The sequence below is a fragment of the Panthera pardus genome, unplaced genomic scaffold, assembly GCF_024362965.1.
Source record: "Panthera pardus isolate Hobbes unplaced genomic scaffold, ASM2436296v1 HiC_scaffold_24, whole genome shotgun sequence".
Lineage (NCBI taxonomy): Eukaryota > Metazoa > Chordata > Mammalia > Carnivora > Felidae > Panthera > Panthera pardus.
The window spans coordinates 46,668,935-46,686,895 of NW_026526810.1; the positions used below are offsets into that span (position 1 = coordinate 46,668,935).

The window sequence follows — 17,961 nt, forward strand, 5'->3', positions numbered from 1 at the left end:
AACCCGCTGGATTGCAGACGGCCAGCATCTATGGTGAGATTTCCTTGGCCAGCACAGCCCAGAACAGGAACTAGAGGCCAGTGGAATACCCTGCCAATGGGAGAGGAAGACATGAAGCCCCACAGCCATGGAAAGAAGGGACATAGTCTTTTTTTCTAGCTCAAATTGCTTGAGAGGAGAGGGAATCAATTACAAAAATGGTGGATCCTTGTCATACTCATTGCCTTGGAAGGTACTTCCTGGAAGGGAGAAGTCTGGCTGCCTATGAGGAAGTGGAAGGCTAGCCAGAGGAGTTTCCATGGCACAATTAGAATGTATTATTTAAAAAAAAATTATTTTGGAAGTATATTTGAAGGGACCAGATTTTCTCCAGGCTGCTGTTAGACCCGTTTGCTAGGCCTCATTTTTCTGGCTCAAAGCTGTCTATTTCAAAATATAAATTGTCACATTGTGAGCTCACTCCACCCTCCCATTCTGTGCCTTTGTAGTTAGTTGTCTCACTTCTTGTATGTAAAATGGCAGTTTGTGAACAACATATTTTGTGGAATTCTATAAAAACATAACGAACTCCTAAAGACCTTAGATGTAAAGGATTAAGCACATTCATTTCCAAGTGCCTGTGTTTACAAGCGTTTCTTTTCCCAGTGCTTTGTAGCTGCCCAGAATGTGGAATAAAATAATAAAAATAAAGCAGTTTCTGGGAAAAGATGGTTATTGTGCAATTCTAAAAAAAAATATAATAAGGCCCCTTATTGCCATCAAGTTACGTGTCTGCCCCTCTCCTTTCTTACTTTGTCAACTTTGGCCCCTACATAGATCACAGGATAATGAAATGTTATACTGTAAGGCCTCCGTGACCACCTAAGATCTGCTCATTTTATAAGGAGGAAACCAAGGCTCAAGTCGCTGCCCTAAAGCCAGACAGCCGGTGTGTGACAGAACTCAGCCTAGTGCCAGGCCACCTGAGTCTGAGATTGCTATGCTATTATTATTATATAACATTATTTTATTTGTTATTATTTATAGAAGCATCAGTTTTGGGTTTTTTTTTATTACTTATGGTGTGGCAGTAACACTGCTGAATACATGAATTTAATCATGACAGTGGTCCTGTGAGGGAGGTGCTATTGTTTGCATGTCTGGAGATCAGGAAACTGAGGCTCAGACAGGTTAATATTGGGTGTAAGATTATATACCTGCTAAGCAGCAGAACTAGGGTTTGAACTCAGGGTTTTCTGGTTTCAAAGCCTCTGAATGTCATTTCACCAGTCACTGGACTAGAGAAGGAAGTACTAGCAGCATTTCAAAATGGGACCTCATAAAGAGAATATGTCAGTATTCATCATAGAACCCCATTCAACAAGGCTGGGGCCATCCCACAAGCAGGGAGGGGAACCTGGTCTGCCCCCAGAGTTCATGCCTATGTTGCTCCCATTTTGGGTGCTTCTCCTCTACTCATGGTCCTCTGATGTCCCCGGTGGTCAGGCCTTGCCATCCTTTTTGGTTTGGGCATTTGGCTTTAGTGCTCACTGGTCATCAGCATTACTTTGGAGCTGGTTGGAAATGCTGTCTCAGACCCTACCCCCAACCTATTGAATCATCATTTGCTCCCCAGATGATTTATGTGCATATTAAGTTTGAGAAGCACTGTTTTAATTTCTCCCAAGATACTTTTGGGGCCACACATACCTTCTCATTCTGTCTACATTATTTCTGTCAAACAGCTGGTGTTGGAATCCTCACTGTGTAGAACACTCAGCTCTTCAGGCTCAGCTTCCTCCCCACCCCTGCACCTTCCCCCAATCCCCCTTTCCCTGTTTCCCTTCTGCTCTTCCTCCTGTCACACAGTTGGGGACTCAGATTGGCCAGGTCCTACTCTGCGGCTCTCTGCTGCCATCTCCTGGTCACTACCACTCACTGACTTGGCAATTAACCCCTGAGCCCCATTGGCTGCAAGAGCATTGTGGGAGTGAGTGTGGCTGTAGGAAAGGAGAGAAAAGAAACTTTAGTCTGAAGCTAAGGATCTAGGTGCAAGTCAAGTTCTGGCTATGCTATAAGAACTATATGATCTCTCATGACTCTCAGAGACTCAAATTCCTCTTGTGTAAAATAGGGATCATTTTATTATCTTCTGCATTATTGTGGGAATGAAAACAAGCTAATTAATAGTGTTTATTAGGGTATGCTTAGACTTGTACTTGCCATTTCCTGAGATGGCGAATTCAGGTCCTCTCTGACTTCTCAAGCCTCCTCCACTGAAGTAACACTTTATTGACAGGATGTGGATGACCAGAACAGCATGGACTATCCCCAGCTCTATGAACCTGGACAGCTCAATCTGCTGTTTAACAAGCGTAAATTTTTTATCTGCATGGCACATGGCATCTACACCTCATTGGCCCTTTTCTTCATACCCTATGGAGCCTTTTACAATGTGGCCGGAGATGACGGGCAGCACGTTGCTGACTACCAGTCTTTTGCAGTTACAATGGCTACATCGTTGGTCATTGTGGTCAGTGTGCAGGTAACCCTGTTGTTGAAAATAACTTGATGGCTTTACAACTTTTAAAATCCATTTTCATTATTGACTCGTTTTGTCTACTTGCTGGGGGGGAAAAATAATTCTAAAGGAACCCCAGAGTTTCTTTTTAACTACACATCTTGAGATGAAAACAGAAAGCTGTAACATAAATAACCAGATGTGGAAGATTAGCATTAGGTGTCTATAATCTCTGTGTTAGTAAAGACCTCACAATTAATCACTTCTTAGGTCTGAGCATTGTATGTATGCATACATGATTATACTACTGCTTTCTTCTTGTGTTTGAAAAAGGAAAGTTTTCCAACAATAACAGAGAGAAACTTTCCCATGATGTCTATAAGGCTTAATAACTTCCAGGTTTTAAAGTGAAATTTAAAATTTATTTGGCAATACATATCTATGAAATTATTTGAGAGGTTCAGTGTTATATTTTGGCATATCTGAACCTAAACTCAGAGAAGCCCTTCTGGTAGGGATGATTTTTAATAATCCATTAACTTTCACTGGGCATCTTGAGTTTGTCTATTTCCTTTTTAATGCAAATGGTGGACAATACCATTCACTATTGAGTTAGAGTTCACAGAAGTTCTCCTATTCATTAAAATCTGTACCTCTGGGTGGATACAGCAAGCAATGTGACCTGTTGTATTTTTTGTTTGTTTTCTTTTTTTAAGGAGCAAATATCAGTCAAGGACTTGGTTTTTAGAGTCTAAATTGCCTTTGGGCAGTCCTTAGTCTATCCTATAAACAATCTTTTTTTTTTTTTTTTTTTTTTTTTTTTTTTTTTTTTTTTTACAAATCTTAGCTGCTCATTTTCAACAAAGAAACTCATTAAACCCCAGACTTTCTCTTCACAACTTAAAAATAAACATTTATTATGTTAAATGAACCAAATGCAAACATATTGCTTTTAAAGGATGTCTCTGCCATTCCTTGGTCCAAGTGAGTATCATGAAATCTATACCAAAGCGATCTAACACTTGACATCTTGAGAGTTCAAAATTCAGAGACAGGTAGTATCCAAAAGCAGAACCAGATTTCTCCACTCAAAAGGAGTTCTGTTTGTCTCACAACTAAATAAAGCATGCTGTTGCTTTGCAAATCTTCCGTGTCTAGGTCAGTTCTGTGGTAGAGAGGGAAATAATGGAGTGATTTGGAAGCATCTGACATAGTTAAGACATTCATCATGACAGTCCATTACTGGGGCAAGTGTATATCACCTCACAAGGAGCTGTTGCTCCGTTGTTTCTTATAGCTCTTGCTACCGTACTGGACACTCCAACCTGTTTTGTTGCATTTTGATCACCGAGCAGGCTATGTGTATACTTTTATGTTTCCAGCCTAGAGACTTAGGTGATCTACTCCTTGCCATGAGGGCACATTTCCAGTTCTCTGGATTCTCCTGATGGGGAGGACAGTTGTGGAACATCTTTTTAGTGGTAACAGCTTATTCACCAGGTCAGGCTTGTTACTTGGTGCTCCAAAAGATGATTTTAAAGGTAGTAACTGAGATAAAAGGCCAGTATCTAAAGTAAAAAGCAAATGAGAAATATTCTTCAAACCGTCATTAACATTATCTGCTATGTAAGTAAGGATAAAAAAAATTACCTGGAAAATTCACTGTAGATATGATAGGCATTGCATGTTTAGTGAAATTGTTTTTCATAATGAATTCTACAATTTTTGGTTAATGTTATCTTTTTAATTAAATAAAGCCTTTTGATAGTTGTACATATCTTTTTCTTTTTCCTTTTGCCCCTCCGTAGTTTATTTTCTTATATGCTATTATAGCAATGTGTTTTTATATTAACTTTAGATTTAGAAGCTCTTTTCCCTGTAAAATTCATAGTTTTTGTTGGGTATCACAGTTACCTTTCTCCTTTTTCACAAATTTGGAGGCCACGGAAACAATTATATTTTTAAAACTTTTTATTCACAAAAAAGAATTTTATGTTCCATCTTTTGGAGTTTTAAAAATAAATTATTCAAAATTACTTACCTTTGATATCAGGGCTTTATAAAAATGATACCCTTGCTTCCTCAGAGGGGCTTCTTCCTTAGGACTCAAAGTAACCACTGGTCCCTCATTCAAGATGTTATGGGTGGGGCTATCCAGGTCTTTTTGATTCAGGCCTATGGGCCAATTGTCTCTCCAAGATTCATTTTCTGCCTTCTGGCTCCTCAAGGGTAACCATGGTCTAACCCACCTAGCCTTTAATGTTAACATTGCCATCTTATATAACCATTGAGCAATTGTTAAAACTATGAAATTAGCATTGGTACTACTAACTGAACTACAGACTTGATTCAGATTTCTTCAGTTTTTCCATTAACAACCTTTTTCTGTTTCAGTATCCTACACTGCATTTAGTTGTAATGTCTCCTTAGTCTCCTATAACCTCTGACTTTATACAGTCTTGCTTCGTCTTTCATGGCCTTGATACTTTTTTTTTTAAGGTTTAATTATTTTTGAGAGAGAGAGACAGAGCTTGGGGGGGGGGGGCAGGGGGGTGGATAGAGAGAGAGAGGGAGACACAGGATCCAAAGCAGGCTCCAGGCTTTGAGCTGTCAGCACAGAGCCTGACTTGGGGCTTGAACTCACTAACCGTGGGATCATGACCTGAGCTGAAGTCAGACATTTAACTGACTGAGCCACCCAGGTGTCCCTCATGGCCTTGATACTTCTGGATACTAGTGATCAGGTATTTTGTAGAATTTTTCTGGATTTGTCCGATCCTTTCTTCGGGATAGATGGAGATTGTGGATTTGGGGTAAGATTCACAAAGAGGTGCTGTGCCCTTCTTGTCATATCCTATCAGGGAGCATGTGATATCAGCATGACTTATTACCGGTGATGGTGACCTCATTTACTTATATGGATGATGTTCTTCAGGTTTCTCCATTCTAAACTATGTTTCCCTTTTCATACTCTGTTCATTAGAAGTGAGTCACTAAATCTAGCCCAATATATTCAAGTGGAGGAGAATTAAGCTCCATTTCTTAGCAGAGTTTCAAATAATTGGTGGTCATATGTCAAAACCATAACAGTATAATTTAAGGCAAAATTGATACAAAAAACTGGGGCCCATGATTTGCCCAGGATACACAGTGACTGCATTGCAGGTTTAGGACTAGGATCCACTAGACTTATTTCCTGAATCAAATATTTATTTATTTTACTTTCAATAAAGGCATTTGTGAATGTACCATGAAAAACATGGGGCAAGCATTTCCTACAATACAATTATTACTGGGCTTATAGGGTAGTTAGGCACACTTGGGAAACACACCCAGAGTTGTACTTCTAAAGATGAGGTGCTGGATTTCACCACCTGGTGGCTGTGCCTCTTCGCCACGTACAAGTTGAAGTCCTCTAGATCTTACCGCATACTCCTATCCCATAGGTTTCTCCTGTACCTGATTTTTCCCTGCCCTAACCCATACCCCCTGCTGAGTGCTGGAAGGTCCTGAAACAGCCAGGAGACTGAGGACAGACAAGAGAAGAATGTAGGAGATATCCAGGCTGGAGGTGGAGGTTTGGAGGCAGAGTAGGTATGAGTGAGAATGGATACCAGTTTCCAATTTCTGGCATGCTTTGTTTACTGCTGTAGTGCCAGACAAAAATAAGTATTTGTGGAATGGATATAAGGGCAGAAAGATAAGAAGAGAAAGAAAGAATGAAGTTGAGTAAAGGAAGTGAGAATAATTTGGTTGAAGTATCCAACTGTCCCTCCTGTCTTAGTTACATACATGCCCTTCTTACCCCAGATGGCCAAAGCAGGCCTGTCCTTGGTGGAAGCCTTCCAAAACCCGTGTCATCATCACACAGTGATAGGAGTGATATCATGCATTATACTTAATCCTCTCAGTGCCACTATGCAGGAGGTATTATTTATTGTCCCCTTTTACAGATGGAGCTCAGAGAAGTTAAGCAACTTGCCTGAAGTCACAAAGTGAGTCCTAGATCCAGGATTGGAAACCAGACCTCTCTGACTCCAGTGTTGTCTGGAGCAAAGTCTTTTATTCTACAGTAAGGCTGGTTAAAATGCAAATTTTAATTTTCAGGAAGTATAAGAACAAAGATTAGAGTGAGTATAAGGACGATGTCAAATACTTTGTTGTCTATATAGGAGGAGGAGAAGAAGGAGGGAAGGAAGGAAGAGAAAGAAAATAAAAGAAAGGCAAGCAAGCAGTCCTAAAGCTAGAAGCATTGGCGTTTGGTGAAAAGATAATATCTGGAAGAACAGAGAGGAGAGGCTAGAGTTACTGAAAGCAAACTTGGTCCACCTGCCTGTGTCAGGGCTTCTGATTTTCAGAGTAACAACTCCCATTAATTGAGCATTTATTATGCAAATGATTTATTTCTCAGATAATCCCATTATCTCATCTAATCCTCTTTTCAGGTCTCTGAAATGGATACAATTACTATAGGTAAGAAAATAGACTTGCTGGTGTGCCTGGGTGTCTCAGTTGGTTAAGTGTCTGACTTAATTTCGGTTCAGGTCATGATCTCACAGTTCATGAGTTTGAGCCCCGCATCAGGCTCTGCACCGACAATGTGGAACCTGCTTGGGATTCTCTCTCTCTCTCTCTCTCTCTCTCTCTCTCTCTCTCTCTCTCTCTCTCCCCTTTGCCCCTCCCCTGCTCACTCACTCTCAAAAATAAACTTTTTAAAAAGTTATATATTAAAAAATATATAGACTTGCCACAGTTCAAGTCACACGGAGAGTGGCAGGCCAAGATTTGAACACAGATCTTCTGATCTCAGGGCCCAGCTCCAAATCCAAGTGGACCTCCCTTCTTTATAGGGATAAGTGGAAGCTGTGGGCCTCCCCAAAGGCATAGTAGCTACAGGGAACTCACTGTCCACCCTATCCTCCATGAGGAGATACCTAGGACACCAGTATCACCCTTGAATAAAGTGGGAGAGAAACTCAATAGATGATAAACACACAGATCCTCTTTCAACATCAAAATTTCAACTTGAGGAATGGGTAGATTCTCAATTACTGTCATTTTAGTCTTCCACTCATTTTTTTTTTAATTCAAGTTAATTAACATACAGTATAGTCTTGACTTCAGGAATAGATCCCAGTGATTCATCTCTTACATATGACACCCAGTGCTCCTCCCAAAAAGTGCCCTCCTTAATGCCCCTCACTCATGCAATACACTCACTTTTATTTCTCAGAAGCCTTGAAAATGCCTGTTTTACCATAGAATTCTCAGACGTGGGTGCATAAATGTTTATAACCATGAAACCTCTGCAATTTTGGCTTCAATCAGAAACTGCTGTCTCTGATATATAGAATAATAAGTTTCAGGAGTTTTGTGAATAAGCTCACTTTGACAGCAGCATTAATATCCTTTCCTTGCTGTCTAAGCTTAACTTGTCATTGGCGTAACAACCCTCATGAAATATCCATGGTCTATAATTATAGTTATAAATCTTATGTGTCCTGCTGATGCTATCGGCCAAACTTTAGGAGACATTTTTTTTTTTTTTTTTTAAATATCAGGGTTGTTGTGTTTTGTGGGTTTCTTTTTTCTTTTTTTTTTTTTTTTTTGGTTATTTGAATTATAAAATACTTCTTTTAACATTTGAAACACTATAGAAGTGTTTAAAATAAAATGAACCACCTTCTCCTTCTTCCCCATATTCCCCCGTTAACTACTATTATGATTACCATAGCTTAACTCCTTCCATATTTTTTTCTTTGATTTGGGACACACACATATGTATTCAAGACAAAAGGAGCATAGCTATGCATATTATTCTGTAATATGCTTTTCTTAACAAGACATTCTGAACAGCTTTCCAACCCAACATATTCAGATCTACGTTACTCTTTTTCAGAGCTGCACAGAATTTCACAATATATATATAACATATATAATAATATATATAATTATCTATAATCATTATCGATCCTCTATTGATAGACATTCAGGATGTTTCTTTTGTTGTTGCTGTTATTAAAGCAATGCTACAATGCATATACTAGTATATACATTTTATGTACTGACAGATAAATTCCTAGAAATGAAATTTCTGGAGTCAGAACTCCTAACAACCTAATCAGATGAAGAATGGTCTTTTGTTGTTTGCATTGATAGATCAGAGAGTATGTACATTTTAAATTTCATTAATATTGTTATATTACTTTCCAAAAAGGATCATAGTTGCAGACAACAGACACTTCTTCAGTTTAACTAAAAAAGAGTTATTAAAAGCAGTTAGGTAGCTCCAGACTCTTCAAGAGGGTAAGGGAACCAGGGAGAGCCACAGCTAGGCCTGTCACCTTTGGGAGCAGTAGGAAACCATATGACTGCACTATTGTAGTGTAAATTCCATAACTACCTCTTAACAGCTTGGCCCTTATCACACTGGGGACTGGATGCCAGGTCAGCCACAGATTTCCAGAGAACCACCATGCTTATCAAATAGTGAGACAAGTGTATTAAAGTTTTCCCTGTGGTTATGATTCTTATCAGGTTCTTGTGTTTCAAGGAGATTTAACCTTATATAATTTGAGGCTATATTATTTGCCATATAATGGCTCTTGTTATTTGTTCTTTGTAGCTTTTATCTTTTATGATAAAATGTTCTTATTTAAATTTCATTTTTTATATTAGTTTTACTTCTATTGCTTTTTTTAGTCCTGATATGTAATGTAGGCCCATCCCTTCCTTTTCAACATTTTCTTCTCTCATTCTGTTGTTTTTGTCCTTTGATAAGGGAGTTAAACTACTCATTTTTATTGTTACTACCCTATATTTTATCTTGCTCCTTTCATGTTACTTTATGATTACTTTTAATACTTTTCTATTTGCACTTTTTCCTTTTCATGCTCAGATGCATTGTGATCTTTAAATATCTTATTTGTCATAAATAATTTATAAGTGTTACTATTTGTATTCCCATCTTACTTGTGAGTTCTCCCTATTTTTGTAGTCGTTTAAGTCTCTATTTCCATACTGAGATACCAAAATTAAATAACTAAATCCTTCACCAAACGTTTCACTATCCTGTCTACACCTTCCCTCATCTGCTTCCAAATTAAACAATTTTGGAAATGTATTATTATTTCTCTCTCCCTGCTCCTACTCCCCTCCCCAACTCTTGTGTTTGTTAATATTCTAGAGTTGTAGTTTCATGGTGTTACTAAATGCTCCTTTAACATATGTTTTGACTGTTGTAATTTTTTTTTCTTTATAGAGCCAACTATAAATGTACAAAAATCATTGCTCATCACCATTTTTATGGTCTTTGTCTTCCACTCTTTTGAAGTCTTTGTTCTCATTGAATTTTTATTTGCAGCAATTTCCTTGAGTAATTTCTTCAGAAAGCGTACAGAGATGTTATACTTTTGAGCTCAAAGCTTTCTTTTTTGGGGATGCCTGGGTGGCTCAGTCAGTTAAGCGTCCAACTTCGGCTCAGGTAGGTCATGATAATGCGGTTTGTGAGTTCGAGCCCCACATCTGGCTCTGTGCTGACAGCTCAGAGCCTGGAGACTGCTTCAGATTCTGTGTCTCCCTCTCTCTCTCTGCCCCTTCCCTGCTCACACTCATGTATGCGTCTCTCTCTCAAAAATAAACATTAAAAAATTTAAAAAAAAACTTTCTTTTTTTGTCCTTACATTTAAATAATATATTGGACAGGTGTGAGATTCTTGAGTCAGAGACTTTTGCTTTAGGAACTTTGTAAATGTTGTTCCACTATACCCAGTTTCAGATATTAGGTCGATTCTCTTTCCTTTGTAAGTAATCTGGTCTCTATCTGCAAGTCTCTGTTCTTGTCTTTTGGCTTCACAAATGCCACTGGAATGTGACTTTTTTCATTAATCTTCCTAGGATTTAGAGTGCCCTCTCAATCTGAAAATCTTGTTTGTTCACAATACCAGAGCAATTTTCTTCTGTCATTTCTTTGATTGTTACTTCTCTCTCTCATACTTTTTTCTCTAAGATGCCATTATTTGTGTATTGGGCCCATAAGTCTCTCATCTATGGATTTTGCCATCCATGTCTCATATCTTTTTGCATATGGTTTCCATTTCTTCAAGTTTTTGCTCTCTGTTGTGAGATATTATTTCCATTTGTTTTTTCCAGAATATTAATTCAGTTCTCATCAGTGACTATTCTTATTTGGTTTCTCTATTGAATTTTTAAATTCAGGAATAATGCTTTTTTTCTTCCAGAATTCATTTTTTTTTCCCCGTGATCTAATTGCATCCCCTTAAGAGTTCTCATTACATTTTTTTTTTATTATTATTATAGTGCTTGTCTGTCTTTTCCATTAGTTCTGCCTGAATAGGAGCCACCTGGTCTTTTTTTTTTTTTTCTTTTCAGTTGAGTCCTCTTTAATTGGTTGTGATTTTTCTACTCATACCCACACAGGCCAGGCTGTTAGTATCTCTTGATGGTGATGAATTGACAGCTGGTAGAAGGTACAGTTGAGGATTTTGACCTAATGTGTTGGCAGCCAAATGAACTGGAAAACCATCATCTCTTTGCTAAGGATGAATGGCAAAGCTCTCTGTTCTTAGGCCTCTTACGGAAAGAAAAAGCTGTCCTTTTAAAACTCCTGCAGTTTATATCCAAGGCTGCCAACATCTTTTTAATGGGGCAAGATAAAAAACAGTAACCTTCAAGTGAGGGGAGGAAGTGTGTCTTCCTTTGCAGATGCAGAGAAGGATCTGTTTACTGTGTAAGTAGGGCCCCCTCAGGAAAGTGAGAAATTAGTTGTTTTGCACCAGACTCCGCTAGAAATGCAAACCTTGGACTACTTGGGGCCTCTGAGATGCAAATAATGTTGCCAGAACCTATTTGTTTTTCTCTGAATCCTTGCTTCTGAATTTTATTATGTCAAAAGAGAATTAAAGATTTTCTTTCTTGGGGCACCTGGGTGGCTCAGTCGGTTAAGCAGCCGACTTCGGCTCAGGTCACGATCTCACGGTCGTGAGTTTGAGTCCCGCGTTGGGCTCTGTGCTGACAGCTCAGAGCCTGCAGCCTGTTTCAGATTCTGTGTCTCCCTCTCTCTCTGACCCTCCCCCGTTCATGCTCTGTCTCTGTCTCAAAAATAAATAAATGTTAAAAAAAATTTTTTTTTAAATAAAAAAAAATTTTCTTTATTATTTAAATAATTTAAGAAAAATGACTATGAAAATGATTAAGAATATTGATACATAACAGATTATACCCATGTAAAATAGTTGTGAAAAAAACTTTTCAGTGTTTATTTATTTTGAGAGAGCACAAGCGGGGACTAGGCAGAAAGAGAGAAAGAGAGGGAGAGAAGGGCAGGGAGGGAGGGAGGGAGAGAGAGAGAGAGAGAGAGAGAGAATCCCAAGCAGGCTCCATATTGTCAGCACAGAGGCTGATGTGGGCTGGAACTCACAAACGTGAGATCGTGATCTGAGTCAAAATCAATAGTTGGACACTCAACTAACTGAGCCACGCTGGCACCGCAGTCTTGTGAAAATCTATGTATGGATTATAAAATGTTGCACTTGCTCACTACTGCAAAAAATTTTTTTCCCAACAGAAACGCTTTAAGAGCAATTTGGAAAGTAACTTTGAAATTAGAAATCATTGTTTTCTTATTTCACACTTAAAAGAAGTTTAACATTTTATCTCCTGATTCTGATTCACCCTTGACAGATATAATGGCTTGCAGATATAAGTTCTGAAGTCAGTTGCCTACCAGAAATGTCAGGTCAGTTCCCAATGTTATGCAGAAAGTAGGAGTGCCTGTGGTTGGCTGGTAGCTAGACAGGTGCAACTGTGTCTTCACAGAGCAGTCCTGGGGAACCATCACTCAGTAAAATGATACTCTTGTAATCCTCAAAGCCCTCCCCTTTGCATTCGACTTCATTTACAGATAGCCTTGGATACCAGTTACTGGACTGTCATTAATCATGTCTTCATCTGGGGGAGCGTTGCCACTTATTTCTCCATTTTATTTACAATGCACAGTAATGGCATCTTTGGCATCTTCCCAAACCAGTTTCCATTCGTTGGTAAGTGAGTCCTACTGTCTATGGGGGCTAGTGTCATGCTGTCATTTATTTTTCTATGTTGGGTGGGATGTTTTCTGTGTTGGGTGGGATGAGGGATGACCAATAATCTTTTCTCTAGGAATGGATTGAGCCAGCCATCTAAAGGTTTTCAGGCTTGAGAAGAGCTCCAAGAGATTAGTTTCTGCTCTCCCTGCCAGATTGAGAAGAGTCACTACAATAGCTGCATATAGGTTTCCAACAGCCTAGATGCAACAGACTGTCCCTTTGCAAACAAGAAGCATAACACATATTTCAAGGTTATCTGAGGGTCTGTAAAAAGGTCATGTATAATACAAAGAAGAGAAAGAAGTGTTAGGCTCTCCCTTTTATCCCACGTGATCACCAATTACACTGCCAAAGTTCACCTGTAGAACTCACTTGCATTTATTTAAGAAAGAAATGAGGTATAATTTAGATCCATCTAAAAAAAAAGCTGCATGTTCGTCTATAAGTGGCACGTAGAGTGGGCTCTGTAGTTAGACATCCAGGGTTCAGTTGTCATCTCCACTACTTGAATGCTGGATGACCTTGGGCAGATGCCTTTTCATGCCTTGATGTTTTAAATTCTAAGCCAGAGATATTAATAGTTTCTATGTTCATAGGAAACGTGAGGGATACATGAGATACTGCATATAAAATGTTACCATGTGGCCTGGTACATAGTACTTTTTTAGTAAATGCTAACCATAATGATGGTGATGATGATGATTCAAGCAACTGTGTCTTGATTATTAGTTGGGAACATTGCAGAGTGATTTGAGCAGCAGATGGGTAGCCAAAGAACTCCAAAAATACCTTAACACCCTGTTCTATAATACTACAATGGTGTAAGCCACCATTGTATTCCCAGAGGGCCACTGAGCTTTATTCCACAAGGAGGCTATTAATGTACTTTCTCAGAAGTTTTGAAATCTCTAATATGTGTAAGATAAGTTGGTAACAGTGATGTTTCTCAGTTCATCCCAGCAAACTGTGGAAAAGAGAGATGTATAGTGTCAGCCTTCTTGAGCTTTATCAGGCAGGACTGAGATTTTCATCCACCAGTTGAGGAATTCAGTCTAAGGAATCCAGAAAAACAATTCTTGGAAAACTTATTTATGTAGAAGTCAAAATAAGAGCAACTATAGGGCTATGTATTTCCACTGATGCAAAGGCACCTGAAATTATAATTCCAATTAAATGCGCACATACACTTAAGAACCTTCTTTTTCATCTTCTGCCTCACTTTGCATGTCTATGGAAATCTTTAAATTGCACCACTCTTACTCAGCATGAAACATTAATACTTTGTTTACCAAAAGATTACAACCATGTAGAAACATGACGGTTATGAATAAGAATAAGCATGTTACGAAAGACAGACATTTAACTATTTTTAGTTTTTTTTTTCTTTTTTCTTTTTATTCCTTCCTTCCTTTTTTTTTTTTTTTTTTTTTTTTTTTTTTTGGTTGCCAAATCTGAAAGTTCAGCGCATTGATGAGAAGACTTCTAGTCCTAAGAGAGCATTTTAGCACGCATAATGAGACCGGAATGCCTCAACTGGAGAAAGTAGTCTGTGTGGGGACCACTCTCTTCAGCTAAACACATGCCATTCCAGGAATTAATTACTGAGCTCCAATGAGACTTCTCAAAAGTTAGATCAACATTGGGGTTTAAGAAAAAAAAATTTTTTTTCCTTAGTAGCCAGCAGCAAGCAGGAGTGTGGTTTTAAAGTGAAGCTTGTTTTTCCAACTGTGCCTGGGGGTACTGAGCTTCAAGGAGCTCAAAGAGTCATATAATTTATTGAGTCAAGTTTGTTTCTGCCTAGGCAACTGTAATCGACTGCTCTTTGGTGGGCAAATTCTATCCTCCAAAGCCAGAAAGTGCAGACATACCAGTCAGTAGCCAAGCCCTCATACCCCAAACACATTCAAATGGGGTTAACACTTTAACTTTGAGAGAGGGGACCTGGCTAATTGGAGGTATTGTGGCAAATCCCTAGAAAACCAACAGGGACAGATGTTTATTTTGGTCATATAAGTAGGGTTGACATGGTTCTGTAGAATTTGCCTGTCTGCTTGACTGACCCTTATTGCTTTCTTTAAACAAACACCCCAGGATATGAGGTGTGAGTATAAAGTAAGGAAACCGGCTTCAGACTTGGTGATGAGTTTCACCACAGTATTGCACTAGCATATTGGATGGCTGCATCAGAAGCCTCCTAGTGAGAGGAATCCTCCTTTCACAAACCCAAGAACATCCCTGATCTCCTTGGAACCTTGAATTGTTCATAACCAAGTAAATGTTAGAGAGATCAGCAAGTCCCTTTGAGGCAGGTTTTCTGAGGTTGCTGCCTGAGTTGTAAAGGTAGTAGCTAAAGCTCTCCTTTTATGGCATAGCCAGTCACCAAGACTATTGAGATTGTACCTGCATCCCAGACATATATTGTATAGTTTTGATATGACAGTTTTATTCAAGAGTCTTTAAGAGCAAATGTGCCTTTTAAAAATAATGGCTGCTTTGTAGTCAAGGGGTCTTGAGGCTGGATGAGAGAATTCTACTTCTTGAGTGAGCTGGACTGAGTCTGGATCAGAGAATACTTGGCTCTGATTGGCTGTCTCCAAGTGATCAGACCATGTAGCAGTTCCCAAGGGTGATGATCCTACCACTCTTGCCTTACCATCACCTCTGAGCATACTATATACTGGAGAAGACACCTAGTGGTCCTCCCTAGTAGTCCAAACCTCACCATTTCAAAAAAGGCCTTATGGCAATAGACAAAGAGACTATTAATTCAATAATTCAGTCCTATTTATAACCACAGTGTATATTTTTGTCCTTAATAATAGGAAATGCACGACATTCTTTGGCCCAGAAGTGCATCTGGCTTGTTATTCTCTTAACGACAGTGGCTTCTGTTATGCCTGTGGTGGCATTCAGATTTTTGAAAGTGGATTTATGCCCAGCCCTGAGTGACCAGGTATGTTGCAGCGCTGATGAGCATTTGAAGGGCTCGTTCTTGGCTCTTGGAATCATGTACTTCTCTGCCTGATTGGAAACCTAGGAAAGGGATAATGAACATCTCGCCAGAAATACCCATAGGTATATGGCATCACATCACAGTAGATGGAACTGCCTACATCTGAATGGACCAGCTTTGTGAATGCCAATGAAGATAAATGTCTAGACTAAATATGAGTGCAAAACTGTTCTAAGGCAAAGGCAAACTATAGGGAAAGTTATTGACAATGGGGGCAAGTAAAGGATGCAGTAAAAGAGAAACAAGTAATGTATCAGGTGAAGGAGTTCTAAATTTTTGTAGAAATGTGGTAGTAGATTCAGAAACATGGGGGAGATGTTACCTTTTGAACAGATTAAGAAAGGGAACAGCAACATGATGACTGGATTGGAAAATACAAAGTTGAAAATAGAACAGATTATGGAAATTCTTAAACTAAGGGATTAACAGTATATATTTCAGTGTTTTATGAGAAGAGTAGTATAAGCAAGACTATGTCAAGTTAGATCAGGAACCAGATAAAAAACAGAAAAGGAGAAATAAGGGGAGACACACTTTTGTAGTTGCATCGTGAGGAGGGGGCAAACACTTATGGAGTGAGTGACCAGGCCAATGATGCTGAGAGGAACTGAGGCAAGGATATCCTCCACATTCTGGGGCCAAAGCATGAGAAGATTCTCTCTGAAATGATTCACATATTCCCCTGTTAGGTCTGTCCTTTCCCTTTGGCTCCATGAGCTCATTCTGATATAAACCCAGAAAATGACAGATGAGATGAAAGAAGGAAGATGATGTTCATTTCTTCCAGTATGTAGTCAGGTCATGATTTTATGCTTTTAATGGTTTTCTCCTGACATGAAAGTCAGACTCCAAGAGATCAGTTGAATCAGAGAACAATGCAGCTTACACCAAACCTTGGATCTTTTTCTCCTCAGCTTTACAGGGAAATCAAAGAAATGTTGGAAACCTACCCAAATGATGTTGAGCTCTTCTAAAGGCTGTAAAACAAACAAATAAACAAACAAAAAAACTAAAAGAAATCAAAACCCTGAAAATCTCATGATATACTGACCTACCACAAGAGTTGGAAATTTCTGACTCTCATTTTCTAAATTTTCTCTTAGTCCAGTTACTAATGACTATTGGATCTTGAGAATCTTTAAGAGAAAGGGGGAAAGGCCTGTGTTTGGAGACTGGGATTATAGATCAGTATTCTGACTGTGTTTGGATACTGCATGTTAGAAAATCCTTCTGTATAAAAGTATGTTCCTATTCATTTAAGATGGACCTGTAAGATGGAGACAGTAATGAAATTTGTCTTAATACTTCTTGCTTACTTAATAGTCTCTTGGTAGGAGTAAAACTTGACCAGTGCCCACTACAGTCTTTGGGGTGGAAAATTTCTTGGTTTTGTGGTGAAACACTTCTTTTTGCAATGAAGGTATTTTGTTATGGTTGATGTTTCTCATGAAAGGGCTTTCTCTTCATAAAGTGGCCCAGGGCCTAGAGTCTGTCATTTGGATGCATCATCTCACTCTGGTCTCCTTCTTCTCTAGATCCGTCGGAGGCAAAAAGCTCAAAAGAAGGCAAAGCCCTCACGTAGCCGAAGGCCTCAGACTCGCAGGTCAAGCTCAAGAAGATCTGGATATGCTTTTGCTCACCAAGAGGGCTATGGAGAGCTTATCACATCTGGAAAAAATATGCGAGCTAAAAATCCACCCCCAACACCAGGGCTGGAAAAGACACTGTATAATAGCACTAGCTGGATTGAAAATTTATGTAAGAAAACCACAGACACAGTGAGCAGCTTTAGCCTGGATAAAACAGTGAAACTGTGAGTCAAGATGAATTTAAACCACATAGCTACTTTTCACTTCAGCCGAAGCTGAAATTCAGCTGGCTCCAGAGTTTGTGATCAGGGGCTGAGATGGGCAGATTGCCTCAGTTCAAATCTCTGGCAAACAACTGCCAGGGCCCACCAAATACGGGTGCACTCTCTGGGAAACCAGGCCAGATGGTCACTGTCTAATTTGTGATTTGCTGGGCAAAGGCCTCACAATACAAACAGAGGTTTTTCTTACCAACCTAGATTGAACTTTAGAATCTTATTAATGGAGAAAAATTTGTAACTCTGCATATACATTGAATGGATCTTCAAGTGGATAAAACGAGTGCAATCAAAAGGTATACATCTCAGCTGTGAAAAGCATGCTTGTTGACAGATAAGCATGTATATGTGAGATCAGCCTTTCCCAAAATACATTTTTAAGATGTACAATGTGTACTATGGTGCTTTCAGATTAACAGCTGTTTGTGACTCTCAAGTCTGGATATCTACATACCATGTGTGTTCAGCCAGGACA

The 17,961-nt window shown here is 39.0% G+C and overlaps 1 protein-coding gene across 7 annotated transcripts in view; it reads left to right on the forward strand.

The window, feature by feature from the left end:
• Positions 1-17,876, forward strand: part of ATP8B4 (ATPase phospholipid transporting 8B4 (putative)) — a 253,329-nt gene extending 235,453 nt beyond the window's left edge. For 4 of the 7 annotated variants that reach the window (XM_019442149.2, XM_019442150.2, XM_019442146.2 and 1 more), the window contains 4 exons: positions 2,279-2,524; positions 12,423-12,561; positions 15,429-15,559; positions 17,155-17,876. In XM_019442149.2, coding sequence (XP_019297694.1) covers positions 2,279-2,524; positions 12,423-12,561; positions 15,429-15,559; positions 17,155-17,436 — 798 coding nt within the window. In that variant the 3' untranslated portion in view covers positions 17,437-17,876. Of the gene's footprint in view, positions 1-2,278; positions 2,525-6,945; positions 6,974-12,202; positions 12,258-12,422; positions 12,562-15,428; positions 15,560-17,154 lie in introns of those variants that run through there. The other 3 variants (XM_019442152.2, XM_019442151.2, XM_019442153.2) reach the window with 3 other exon arrangements.
• Positions 17,877-17,961: the final 85 nt, after the last annotated feature.